The sequence below is a fragment of the Clytia hemisphaerica genome, unplaced genomic scaffold, assembly GCF_902728285.1.
Source record: "Clytia hemisphaerica strain Z4C2 unplaced genomic scaffold, Clytia hemisphaerica genome assembly, whole genome shotgun sequence".
Classification (NCBI taxonomy): domain Eukaryota; kingdom Metazoa; phylum Cnidaria; class Hydrozoa; order Leptothecata; family Clytiidae; genus Clytia; species Clytia hemisphaerica.
Window position 1 is genome coordinate 2,152,085 of NW_027103621.1, and position 14,410 is coordinate 2,166,494.

Consider the following 14,410-nt stretch of genomic DNA (forward strand, 5'->3'; position numbering starts at 1 on the left):
TTTTCTTGTAAATGGCTGTGGTTACTCGGTAGAAAATTTAGTCAATTCTTCAGGACTTTATTTTACGGAAGACAAAATGTCTGCGAGATCCGCCAAATTAAAGTCAAAAGAAGCTAATCAAAGCTTGAAAAGGATTTTCCTGAAAATCAAAAATAGTTGATAAAATAGACATGACAAAAGATATTACAGTTGTACGACAAGACAAAGCTGGACATGATGCATTGTGAATACAATCTCTGTTTTCAACATGTTTGAAGATCATTTCTCCGTAATCCTCGGGTACTGGCTCTCCACATGCGGCCCCTCCGTGTTGTGGCGGTGAACAAAATCGAGTCCTTATTTGAGAGCCAGTGCCACAGCTTCCTGAACAGCTCGTCCAATCGGTCCAAAGCGTCCAGACAGCATTAACTGTAAAGTGAAATTTTCTTAGTTATTTATCCTAAAAAAATGGAGTCTCCATAATCGACACCCAAAATGGACTAAAGTTTGTTCATATAGAAATTTGTTATAGGACCAAACCCTTGACTGAAGGGACATAAGAATATGTATTACTATCTATTATTTGTTATTAGGCTACACAATTGTCCCATAAAAGTAAAAGGAACTTTAAAAACCGCAAAGGTGTTACAGTTGACTCTCACTAATTGTTCGAATTACAGAGAGATTCGAATTATAGAAAGTACTTTAAAAAAAGTTTCTCCTTGCAGGGGCTAGGGACAAGCTCGAATTAAGAAAGATTCCAATAATAGAAGTTCGAATACTTTAGGCGTACAAACTTTCGCGAGAAGAATCTTTCGCGATTTTCACGAATTTTGGCCCTTTTCGCGAAAGTAAATGTCTTTAAAAATTGTAGGAAGGGCCATTCGCGTTTATGCTCGCGAAAGATTCTTGACAAAATAGAAAATCTGTAAAACTTTGAATAAAATGTAACTTTTATGGCACTTTTCAGCCTGTTAAAAGGACAAATGTTTATACGCCTAAAGTAAGCGAGAGTAAACTGTAAAAAGTTTTGAGTAATGTAAGATATGCGAAAAGGAGTTCGATGGCAGCTTTCTACAGAAGCATAGCGAAGGATCCTTATAACAATCAGTACCTGGGCAGAGATCTGTATTGCATATCTTTTTTTCTTTGAAATGGTACGCTTTACAATCATCTATGTCTCCCTGGCAATCTCTGGTCCGTATTTTGTTCCCTGTGCCACATGGTCGATCGCAATCGGACCAATCAGTCCATTGTGTTACAGGATCTGAACCGAAAGAGGAAATACACGTCAGATGTAACTTTATAAAGAATAATTGGTGTTGGGTATACTCATGATCCATGAAAAATCAAGATTTTAATATAGCGTAAAAACTTTTTAACTTCGTAAGTTTTTGCTATATATCTAGACAAACATTTTTAGTTTGGAAAGATTCTTTCAATTAAGTTGCAAAATAATTATGTGTGGTATGTAAAAAAAAGGAATCATTGTCTTACCGACGAAGCAAGGTATATTTGTAACGTTCGTTCGGACGATGACTTCTAGCACTTCCCCATGGACAGTATCAGTTGTCATGCTGCACGTCAAATTATGACTCGCTGATACATTAACCCATTTATAATCAAGTTCATCTTCAGGCCTACCAAACCAAACAAGAGGTGAATCGATTTGACAGAAACGTTCCTTGTATTCTTGAAACGTTTCACAGGCTGTACTGTTGACTGTCCAATCGCCCCATTCTGTCCATCCTATGGTGTGCAATTAAAATTGATTTATTTTGCCATTAAATTCAGGACTAATACTCGACTTTGGTTGGTATGATCCAATTCAGTTTTTCTAGTTCATATATTGAATAACATAATGGCCATCGAAAAACTTTTATCTACTCAGCGATTCTCTTGAAATAAACAGAAATCTCGTCGGATCTCTAGCTAAGTAAAATGCAGATACTCAGGAAATAGAATATCGGAGTAACTATAAAAGCCAATATTTAGGGAAATACAAACTTTTGCTTAGAAAATTTGACTAGATCCCTCTCTCCCTGAGACTGTGGAGCTTTGCGACTTACGAAAACAGCGTGTTCTCAAATTAAAACATGACTGTGTCTCGTTTGTTGCCCAAGTGAAGTTGGATCGCAAGCAAGTCTCATCAGGTTGAACAAGTCCATCGATAGTACAATTTCGTGTTCTTGTTTGGTTCGCGGTATGTCCGCAATACGGTGATTCGTTACAACCGGACCATTCCAACCAGTTACTGTAACCTGAGAAAAAATACCGAAAATATGACTCTCCTTTAAGAGCAAGGTTCTAATACGTAGGTGCAACATGTTGATCGAGTATCAGGTTATCTGAATTCGATCATTATATGTATTGAACGGATTCCAGTAAAGTTACCGAATAAAAAAATATCAATCAGTAGCGTTTTGTTCTAGATATGTTATTTAAAAATCAAGCCAATTTCCCAATCAGCGGTCACCACCAAAAAATTAAAGAGGCTAAAGAAAGTATTAAAGACAGGTTTGTTAAAGGTTTTCGCTCTTCTCGATCTTTGCTAGTTGGAGAGCCCATGCTACTTTAATCGTAGAAATTTTAGCGAGACTAATTTTAGCGCATATTAGCGAGTCAGGAAAATCTTGATTTTTTTTGGATTTATTTTAGCGAATCACGATTTCAAAAAATTTCGCGTGGATTAATTTTAGCGAATACTCGTATTACATTATTGATTGCTTTCGTTTTCTAGCATTTCTTCGCACTAAAACCCTTCCTATTGATAAAAATGTGTCAAGGCAATATAACCAGAAATTTTGCGTGGATAAATTTTAGCGATCTGGCGATTCGGCGTGTTTTAGCGAGATTTATTTTAGCGAAAATAGGGAAAACTCGCTAAAACGCTAAAATTAGTCTCGCTAAAATTTCTACGATTAAAGTATACTATACTATGAAAGCACTCATTTAAGGGGCCAAAACAAGGTTTTCGTCTGAGACGAAAAAAGGATTTTACACAGCATTTAAATACATATTCTTGAAACTGTATTAATTATGCAGAATTTTCGGGACGGAAAGCCATTTTATATACTTTACTGAGACGGGAGAACTTTTAACAGTGCAATTTTCGAAATTTCAATGAGTTTTCAGATGAGACTAAATCACCCTATGAAAGAGGCAGTAACTCTGATCACGACACATCTGGCACACAACGTTCTTTCAACGTTTATCCAACGTTCACAACGTCCATATAACGTTAGATGAACGTTAAAACAACGTTGTGTACCAGCTGGGGATATCACACAATTTTGGTCTTTAATCATGATCACCCAAATCAACAAAACAAATGGACAATCACGCATCCCTTTGAAAAAGTCCGAATCACGTATCACGGCTCAAAAATCTTTCAAATCACGATCACGTTTTGACCTCTCATCACGCAATCACGAAGAAAAAAATCCAAATCACGTAATCACGCTGCAAAAAAGTCACGTCATTACGAAAACCGCTTGGGGGCTTCATGAAACTAAAAACTGTTTATATCAGCACTCATCTTACCGTAGCATGGTGTTCCCGTATATCCGTAATCCTCCGTAATGTTCTCCGTTTTGAACGGACAGAATGCGTCATGCACGACCGGATCACCTTCTTGAAGCGGGTTACGACATTGATAAATGACAGGTCTTGACGAATTCCCGCACTCATCTCTCCATGGGCCGAACGTCTTATTAAAGTATGGTGCTGCTGAAAGTGTTAGACAAGTAAATTATGTGAGATAAATTGACAGGATGGATCTGATGGTCTTAGATTATATTTAGTTTTGAATACAACTTGAATTTTTTTGTCTAATATTTTTACTTGGCTTTGGGGGCCGTTAATGATTATTAACATGTTAAAGATCTGAACATATGGGATTATTAACGTGGATGTGCGCTCCGCAGGGAACAAGTTAACCCACTTCACGCAGCTTCACGCCTGTTCCACGCACCTTGCGTAAGCTAGCACTGTCATATATCGCATTTACTTTGCTTTCTGTCCATTGCATTTCAGCAACTGTTTTTTCATTCATGTGCTACAGTGATAACGCTACTAAGAAATATCATTCAGTCTAGTTGGAATAGAGAAAATGTGGGTTTAAATCGGGATTTTCCGATAATCCAAACACAACTTCTAAATCTTTATTATGAAATAGATATTAGATATTATGGAATATCAACATATATAAAAATTGATAATAAACTTACGACAAAAGAAAACTGTGACTTCTGTTGCTACTTGTTGAACTCCACGACAGTCCAAACGAATAGTTCCATTGAAAGAAAAAGCTGGTAAATCGAAGGTCCAATCCTTGTCCTTGGTGAAATTTGCCTAGAAAAAAGGAGTAGGGTTAATCTATCAAAGAGAAGAAACATTAATATATAAAGCAAGCAGACTGTAGGCCCATAGAAGTATATTCATCTGGCGGATGTGGCGGAGCCAGGAGTGAGGAGTCTGCTCCCTTTTTCTATTTACACTAGACCTCGGAGATTGAATACTAAAATGGAACGCCTCGCCTACTCTCAGCTCCTAGTAACTTACCACTTAGATCAGATTACCCAATCTAAGCTACTCATTCGCTGAAATGGTTTCGACTTCAGAAATGGTCAGATGTAATGCATGTCAGATGTTTCCGTAAATGGCAATTAGATAAAATGCGCGTGTAGGATATGTCCGACATTGACACTGAAAGGGCTAATCTGAATTGCAGGCCTCTACACCACAAAAGAGCTATACGATGAGCACGAATCATCAAGCTCCGTACCAATTTTTCAATAGGGACTCCTTTGTTTACTTACTGTTCTCCCTATTGGGTACGAATCTTCAAGAGGAAGCGATGCATTGACGATAACGGGACCAAAAACATCTGGAATGTTATATTTTCGATTATTACGTCGTTGGGCAATAGCTATGGAAAAATACATTGAAATGTTTATCAACTATATCATGTAAAAATGACATATTGCATACTCACACATTTTCATAGCTATATTGCTATCAAATCTGTTAGCGGAGTAGGTGGAACGGTGAGGTAGTCAGAATTGCAGACCTCTAAAAAACCTTTAGTATAATAAAAGCCGACAGAAGACGGAGGGAGGAATTCTCGAGTCTGGTCTTAAGTTTTGTCAACAAAAGAGATTTTATGTGGAGTTGAAACAACGCTTAGTTTAAATTCCTATCCTGGTACGAAGGAAAGAGAGCGTTTATCGCTTATCGGGAAATTCTTTACTTTAATAATGAGATACCGTGTATAAAGCTATGACAACTACCTGATATTTCGGCGTGGAGCATCGCACTGTTTCTGCAAGAGCTTGTTCACCACAAGGATCTGAAAAATGAAATAAAACTCAAAATTATTTCAAACTCTCTAACAGGTGTTTCACACGATAGACATGCTACTTTAATGTCAGAAATTTTCGCCGCCAGTAAAGAGTGATGCTTGTTTTGATGATTGTTAAATTCCCTTTCTATAAAAACTTTAGAAAAATTTGACCACTTTTGATAAGTGAGCTTGAACAAAATCAGAAAAAATCGTCATATTAAATTTGAGAGAAAAAAAAACGAAAAGGGTTTTTACGAATTAGTGTTTTGTGTGTGCGGCGCAGTAGTGTAGTTAGTGGTCATCGTTCTTGACTTCCGTCCTGGAGGTCAGGGTTCGATTCCCACTCGGTGCTGCGATTCACTTGGCGAGTGAATGTACCTTGGCCCGCGTCAACCCATACCATGTGAGGGGAATAGGGTACCATCACTCTGATACAAGAGCATGGGGAGATAAGCTGGACATTGAATGTGGTGTGGTGATGGTACTCATATGCTCAGTAACTGCGAGAACGCAAGGTTCTCCCGTACTGTGCGAGTATCATCATCGATACAGCACGGCTCTGATGTGTCCTGAGCACAGAGTACAAGGTCTGGTAAGTGCCGTGATTTCCCTATACTCGCTTACTCGAGGGTTATGTATTTCGTGTGTTTGGTAAAATGTATTCAAAATGTGAGAGCCATTTAAGTCGTTTTAGTGAAAGAAACAACACACTTACACGAGCCATTACATGGTTTCACACAAGGTGTCGATTGGATGTTTTTTGTACCACACAGATGAGGATATTCATCTTCGTATTCCATCGTATTACCACCTTCGTATCTTTTGAAATGAGACAATAAAATAAATTAGTGGGTAGAAAATGGGTTTTACGATGACGGATAGGGAGATTCTCCATTTCATCTCTCATCAATTTGAAAACATTTGCGTGGTTAGAAGGGAAGGGGTGTTAATATCGCTATGCGGAAACGTCTTAGAGAAGGGGCACAAAGACTTTTCAGGTACCACTATTAAAAGATTGACATTTGAAAAATTAAAATTGCCGCTCCTCATCATTTTATACAGTCAAAACTTTCTTCTTATGTAAAAAAGGGGCATTAAAAAGGGCGTCATAATCAAGAACTAGAAAATTTTTCCCATCACGTAAGTGTCTGAAGGGCCCGTGCATATCTAACTTTTCACTGGAAATTTAAATACCAGGTGCGCCACAAAAATGTTTCTCTCTTTAAAATGAGTTTTTCTTCGAGGTCTAAAATTTTCTAAAAGAATCAATCCTTCTCCATTGGAAAGAAGAAAGATAAACTTAAATTTTGATGGTTCACCATTTATTAAGTTTGGTTCATTGAATCAAAAGTTATGTTAAAATGAATGAAAAATTCACTTTAAAAAGAGAAACTTTTTTGTGGCGCAACGGTACTATTATATGATTATTCTATACCTGCATCGAGAAGGAGCAATGTTGATTACTCCGTGGCCGCAATCTGGTGGAGGTGGTTCAAGACTTGAGGTACCTTTTGTTTGAAAATCTTCGCATTGTGAAATTTCTAACTCGTTCACCTCGTCCCATCTAAATTTGTCTGAAATAGATAAAAAAAAATGTGCGCTGTTTTGAACTCGTCATCGTAGTAGGCTCAGAATACTTTATACATTTAAATCTAGCTTTCTTAGTTTGAGAATCACTTGTCATAGCTTTTCAAAGGGAACGGTTGGAGGGAGCGTTTTCTTAATATTCATTTACGGCAAAAATCTTCTTTTCGAATTTGCAATTCAAATAATTCTTTACATTTCAATAATACGCAGTACCAGAAAAAATAAACGAAAGACGAAAAACAAGATTTCATATACCTAAGCACTTGCACTTTGCAACCTCCATAAATTGACCAGGACATTGTTTAGCATTGATTGTGATGATGTCATCGTTTCTCCAATTGTCACAATTTCGTGTACGATACCAAGTGGCATTGTCCGCCAGACAATCCTGATTGGTACACGTGGTCCAGTTGGACCAGACTGACCAATTACCCCAATCTGTAAACAAATGAAAAAAGGTAGATAAATAGGCGATTTATTTCTCCTCCAGTGGTTTGCGTGAATGGGTTTTTCACTTGCGTGAATACTCTTGTCTCCTGAATAGACCGGGGGGGGGGGGGTCCGAATAAGCAGGGGGTAAGAAAATTTTCTATATTCTAATAAGCAGAGGGGGGGGGGTGATTTGAAGACAGAATTTTTTTAACTGATATCAATTTCAACAACAAAAAAGAAACTTTAACAAATGAACACGTAAAATAAGAACCAATACTAACAAAAAGGGAAATTTTAACAATTAAGTAACACTGTAATAAAATATTGAATTATTCGTGTTTAATTAGCGGGGGGGGGTCTTAATAAGAGCGGGGGGTAATTTGAAGACAGAATAAGAGCGGGGGAGATGGATTTTTTTCTCTTAACAATTAGTGGGGGGACGTCCATTCGGGAGACAAAAGTATGCGAATTGCAAAACTTAGCCTGAACAAAAATTGCGTGATTTTCAAAAAAAAATTGCTGAATGAGGGGAATCGAACAGAGACTATCAATCACATTCGAACTAAGAATAACGCACGATGAAAGTCTTTTCTCGGCGTTGATTGCGCTCTGAATAGAATTACTATTTGTCATTACAGGTCGAATTATGACTTCGGCATGTCAATTTCACGCTACAAAACATATAGTGAGAACTTATTTTGAATTCTGATTTTAAAAATTATCATGAATCAAAAAGGTAAAAACATCAATCTCGAAAAGATTATGAAAGCAATTTTTTATTGATGATTTGTTTGCTCTCAATTGCAGTAAGGGCCAACTCTTAGAATCTACGATATCATTTATACAATCCTAGGACGCTACCACATAAAAATCTAACGTTGAATGTATTCGAAAGCATTCTTGCGAGGGATCATTAGAGGGATTTTTTCCAGGCTTTAACAGCAGATCAACCCTCTAGCAAAATTTCTGATGCACAGAATCTGCAATCATTAAGGTTAAGACCGCAAAGGCAAGTTTCTTTCGATTATTTATTTTCATTGAATCCATAGCTGGTCGGTTCGTTCTTGAAGCAGGTATTTGAACCGGAAATTTCAGAGCCGACGCCTAAGAACAATCACTATCTAACAATTATTGATGTTGAAATATCTTGAAAAAGAATAGACTGGAGTCGTTTAAAATGCGTGTAATACTAATAATACGGGATTTAGTTTGCATAAACGACTGGAAGAATCCGGTGTTCCAGCCTTATAGATACCCCGGCTAGCTACGCAGAAACTTGCGTAGCGAGAAAGCAATTTATCAAGCAATAACAAACTCTCAAAACGAAATCAACTCAAATGAAAAACTTTCAATACGCAAATCCACACACATTTTTTTTCTCAAGAATTATTTTGAGCGGGGAAAAATTATAATTGCAATATTGACACTTTTCTTTTGTTTGGAGTTAGTGCACAAAGGTTTCTAGACGAATAAAATTGTTCCCTGCATTACTTTTTGCTTTATTTCTACTATGTATAAATTAGTCGTCATGTCATGTCATTGACATGTAAGTTACATTAGAAAAAGAACATCTTCTTACTTTTCGTTTTAAAAATATTTAAAGCAATAACTTGGAAGATTGTTTGGTCAGTAATCTGCATATCGAAGTGAAATTTGATGTCCGAGAGGTATTTGACTTCCATCGGTGAAAATACAACCCACGTGTCACCGCTTGACATGTAAGTTACATTCTATAAGAGATACAACGAAGAGAATTCAAAGAAAGCTCTCTAATACGATATTAGTTGATATCTTCAAAATATCGTTAAAAAAATTTCTTTCGATAAAAGGGACGAATATACAAAGAATCGCGACATAAAATAATTACATCGATATTAATTCAAACAGTATAATTGCGATTCAATCGAATGTTATCGGGTATATATTATTCCGTGGGGTACGGGTATGGCAGACCTTGACCCCTAGAGTTTGGAAAGTCTGTCAGAGCAAAAAATAGAAAAAATTACATATTTCCATCCTGAAAAGTGGCAAAAATGATAAATGACTAAAAATTGAAAATTGTCCAAAATAAGGAAAAGTCGACCCTGTCAAACACACATCGTAAAAATGAGTGAATTTTGGACCTAATCAAATATCTTTAGAGCCTGGACCCTGTCCAGCGTCACGTCGTCACCTGTACCCACGACCCCCTGGATATTATTCGATTGTACACCAATGTTTTTGATGAAATGAAGTATTTTCTTCACAAGGGGAAAGAATAACGAGGAGAGTCGAACTATACGCACTGAAACGTAAGTTGAGGTCACTTGGTCTACCCCAAGCAAGGGCCTACCCTCTATGATAAACTTAGTGTTAATGGAGATTTCATTGCTCTTAAACAATAGATTAATGAGATTTAGAACAAAAACTTACACTAGAATTCGACCAAGTTCTTCCTGAATCCTTTGAGGAAGTAAAAGTAACTTGACCATATGGATATCCAATTGGCATTGGTTGAAGCTTGAGTTCGATTCTTTCGAAGAATACTGGTTGATTCAGTTTGATCTACGAGACAAGAGAAGAATAAGCCACGAAGAATAACTCTAAATCAATTTTTTGTTAACCGTGTGCGTCTGATACAGCTTCCTCGCGTGACATTAGCGAGAGTCCCCTTCGTAAAGAAAATCCTACCAATTAACCCAGTTTTTTGACAGCACACTTTGTATTAAAGGAGGCCCATCTTCGCGGTGCAGGGGTATCAGGTTTTTAAACTGTTAAATATAATGTATGAATTTTGACAAAAGATTAATTCTTACAGTTTCCAAAAATTAGACACCTAGGATAAAAACAAAAAAATCAGTTTCCACCAAAATAATCTATATTGATAGAGAATTTTTTCAGGGGAACATCCGGCAGGCCTTCAATAGTCTATACTGTCAAACTTGTTTTTATTTGATAATGAAAATATCCAAACCTGTAATTCTATAAAGTTTTGATCCGGTGATTTCGCTTGGGGAAGCCCATTGGTGTACGTGTTTTCGTACGCGGGTAACCATTTCATGTTCATTCGGAGTGGTGATGACTCATTGTAGTATTCTGATTGTAATTCGTCCACCAAGAAGTCTTCAACATCATGCTCAATACTTTTGCCGTAATCGTTTTGATCTGGAGTTAGAATAACCGAAACTAAGGTAATGGTGAATTTAAAGCTTTAATGGTCAGCTACAAGGTTGAAATTTGATTGGTCGGTAACAAAAAAAGATCATCGATTTGGTGAACAAAATAAGAATCTTTACACAAAAGTTATCCGAAGATTCTAAATAAACAACAAATCCTAAGCTAAAATTGTTAAAATTGTGTTTTAAGCTTTTTTTGAGAAACCAAGGGAAATTATTTACGCAAGTAAATTTACTAATTTCAACATTTACTATTGCCAACCAACGAATACCTGGGCATTCAATATAACAATCCACAATGTGGAAACCAGGTGGTGGACATAGATCTGGTGATTCTGGCGTTAACGAGTAAGGTCCTTTGACGCAAGTTGTCTGTATAAAAACTTGAAATCCGTTCCCACATGTGGGTGAAGGGTCCTCTTGGTTGTTTAAATGATCCATGACTTGTCTTTCTGGATGGTATAGTTGACATTCACCATCTCCCGCCCAAAAGTAATCACTGTAACGGTATTCATCTAAAAGGGACGGGGTGAATGTTAAAACATTTATATATTAGTAGTATAGTCAATGGTTTCTTTGAAGTTTTCCCATTAATTTTCTGCTTGGATATTGACCCACCCCTTCAAGGGTATACATTGGGTAGATAAATACAGAAGTGGAAGTGGCTATAAATACAAATTAAGTCATCAAATGAATGAAAAAACAAGTCTCGGAAGATATTGTAGGTGCGTTCAAAGTCAAAGCCGTAGACTTGGTTTAGGAAAATAACAAAAACCTTTTTGGACAGTCCTGATGTGATAAATTTCAGCACCACACCAATATTCATCTACGTCCGTTTCGTTGGACATCCCATCGCCTTGTTGCATACAAGAAGTAGCATTCCTCCATATTGTGATATTTTCACTGCCCATTGGATCCTCGCCCTCCTCTTCAGAGAGATGCCAGTCTGACCAAGCTGTCCAGCCTAAAGATTAAATCATTATCATGTCAATTTATCAAAATATTCAAGTTGGCTGATTTTTGGACAATTTTTTGTTCGAATAGGTTAGTTTTTTTCTATAGTAGAGTCAATTTGTAATTCTATTATCTTAAGCATTGCGAGATGATTGAAAAGTGTAAACCCTAATTCGAACTCACCGGGAGCTACTCGAACTAAATACAAATTTTCTCACATTTTGATAAACAAGGTCGGCCAATAATATGAAAATGTATTTATACCAATAGTAGAATTGCATGATTGTGTTTCGATGATTTCTGTATCGTTGAATCCGTTGACTACTCCTTCACATTTTTTGTTGATTTGGTACGTTCCTTGGACGTCTCCTGGATGTGTCGGCCAACAGATTTTCAACTGGTTAGGATTGACTGCTTCACATTTGTAACCTTTAGGATGTATATTTTCATGTGTTAAGGACACACAACAAAACAACATTATATGTACGCAACTTTTTGAACAAAAATAAATCCAAACAACACTAAAACATACATACAAACAGGGAGGAGGTCTTCTACTCTACGTACGTCAGGGCATTCCTTCTAAACTCGTATTAAAAGACAAGAATTATGAAGCCATATTCATCGAGGTCAATCTGAAGAAGCAAAATGGCTACTGGGTTGCTCTTATAATCCGCATGTAGACAATATAAATTCACATTTAGAGCTTTTACAAAATAGCCTTGATTCTATAGGAGATCATGACCGACTTTTACTACTGGGGGATTTCAATTGTGAAATCGACAAACATAAAATGCCTGAGTTTCTTGCTAGCAGGGAGCTTTCTAGCTTGATAAATGAACCTACGTGCTTCAAAAACGCAGAAAATCCAAAATGCATTGATCTGATGCTAACAAATTACAAAAGAAGTTTTCAGGGCTCTTCCTCTGTATCTAATAGCCTATCGGACTTTCACAACATCACAATAAGCGTCTTAAAAACCACTTTTGAAAAGTGTCCACCTAAAGCCATTAAATATAGATGCTACAAAAATCTTAACGAAGATCTTTTCAAAAATCATTTAACACAAGTACTTGAGTCGAATCGCAACTTTGAACATAAAATGAAAAGTGTAGTAAATCTTCTAAACGCTGAAGCACCGATAAAAACTAAAATACTAAGAGGTAATGATAAACCTTTCATGACAAAATCACTACGAAAGGCCATGATGCATCGATCTCGACTTAATAACATTAAACGAAAAGACCCCTCTAACATTAACAAATATAATTACAACCAACAGCGAAACCGATGCTTATATCTCCTGAGAAACACTAAAAGAAGATTTTATGAATCTCTGGATGAAAAGCAAATCACTGGCAATAAAAGATTTTGGAAAACTGTGCGCCCTTTTTTCTCTAATAAAGGACCAATAAGTGAGATAACCTTAGTCGAAAATGATGAACTGATTAAAGATGATAAAGAAATTGGAAAAATGTTTAACCCTTTAAGTGCCGATGTCGTATATATACGACATGGGCTATATAGGAGGGCGAAGCCCTCCTGTAATGCCCAGTTTGAGTTAGAAATCGTTATTTTTGGTCGAACTCGTAGGAATTAGATTGTCCTTTATGGTCAAGCAAAAAAAAATTCAAAAGTGAGTCTTTCCAGCGAAATTTTAAGCAAAAAAGTCAAAAAAATGCAAAAAATTGACAAAAATTCACTTTTTTGAGATTCTGACCGTTTTTTGACTATTTTTGGTCAACGAGTGATCCAAGAACCTCCAAATTTGGCCCTGTTTTACTTTATTCTGTCTTCTAGTAAATTGATTTGAAATTTTACCACTGGGCACCTTTTCATCAGTTCAGTCAGGTCCGCGCAGCGGGCCTGACTGCTTTAATTCCCTAACCTACCTCCCCCCCCTTGGCCGCCGCCCACCACGCCCTTCCTAAATCGGGCGGCGCCGAAGGCGCCCAAAAGAAAGAAGAGACTCTAAGCTATCCAACGAGCTATATACGAGCTTCTAATTCCTTCTAGATCAGGAGATATAAGCCCTTAAAGTTTGAACTAGCGATTTTTTAAAAAAAAACTTAGAAAAAGGACCCTGGCACTCAAAGGGTTAAAGAAAAATTGCAAAAAATTATTTTTTTTTTTAGATTTCTCAATTTTTGGCCTAAACTCACTCAAAAATGCTGAAAAACACCAAAAAATCACATTTTCAAAATTTTTTTTTCACTTTGTTTAATGAGTTCTTCATAAATATCACTGAAAAATTAGATCTCAATCAACCACCAATAGAACCAGTGCCTCTCAATGAACTTTCTGATAATATTCTTCAAAATGAAATAATGCTTTTTAGAAACCACCCTAGTATACTCAAAATAAAAGAAAAGGTATCAAACAATGAAAACTCCTTCAAGTTTAGAAACACCACCGAAGACGAAGTAGAGAAGATAATTAGTAACCTTAAGACAAATAAGTCTCAAACGGAAAATGATATACCAGCGAAAATAATCAAAAAATACTCTCACTTATTTGCAAGCTGCTTCTCTATAAGCATAAATGACTCCTTCAGCTCAGGTATTTTTCCCAACATTTCCAAGTTCGCGACAGTCACCCCAGTCTACAAGAAAAATTCTAAAAAACGATAAAAGTAACTATAGACCAATAAGTATACTGCCGGTAATATCCAAAATTTACGAAAAGAAGAGTATATCAAATATCACAATCAAATATCAGAATACTTTGAGCACTACTTTGATGAACAACAATGTGGTTTCAGGAAAGGATATTCCACTCAAACCTCTCTTCTCCCAATGGAAGAGCTCTGGAATCTAGCCAATGACAAAAAAGATGTTTTTGGGGCACTGCTCATCGACCTTTCTAAGGCCTTTGACTGCATGTGCCACAAATTACTTGTAGCAAAGATCAGTGCATACGGGTTCGATGACCTTTCCACTGGGTTAGTCAAGAGTTATCT

The 14,410-nt window shown here is 36.7% G+C and overlaps 2 protein-coding genes across 2 annotated transcripts in view; both read right to left on the reverse strand.

Annotated features, from left to right (window-relative positions):
* Positions 1–103: 103 nt before the first annotated feature.
* On the reverse strand, positions 104–6,138 carry LOC136802302 (semaphorin-5B-like). Its single transcript, XM_067059018.1, has 9 exons — positions 6,039–6,138; positions 5,271–5,329; positions 4,800–4,909; positions 4,209–4,332; positions 3,523–3,708; positions 2,049–2,240; positions 1,477–1,728; positions 1,094–1,246; positions 104–408 (listed from the first exon to the last, which is right to left on the reverse strand). Exons 2-9 carry the CDS (start codon positions 5,290–5,292, stop codon positions 104–106), a joined length of 1,344 nt encoding a protein of 447 aa, XP_066915119.1. The 5' UTR covers positions 5,293–5,329; positions 6,039–6,138.
* LOC136802303 (uncharacterized) overlaps positions 6,004–14,410 on the reverse strand; it is a 60,858-nt gene continuing 52,451 nt past the window's right edge. The window contains exons 8-16 of the mRNA XM_067059019.1: positions 11,716–11,880; positions 11,273–11,461; positions 10,770–11,012; positions 10,296–10,486; positions 9,755–9,886; positions 8,922–9,072; positions 7,166–7,348; positions 6,759–6,897; positions 6,004–6,142 (exon numbers count right to left, since the gene is read on the reverse strand). Coding sequence (XP_066915120.1) covers positions 6,004–6,142; positions 6,759–6,897; positions 7,166–7,348; positions 8,922–9,072; positions 9,755–9,886; positions 10,296–10,486; positions 10,770–11,012; positions 11,273–11,461; positions 11,716–11,880 — 1,532 coding nt within the window. The remainder of the gene's footprint in view (positions 6,143–6,758; positions 6,898–7,165; positions 7,349–8,921; positions 9,073–9,754; positions 9,887–10,295; positions 10,487–10,769; positions 11,013–11,272; positions 11,462–11,715; positions 11,881–14,410) is intronic.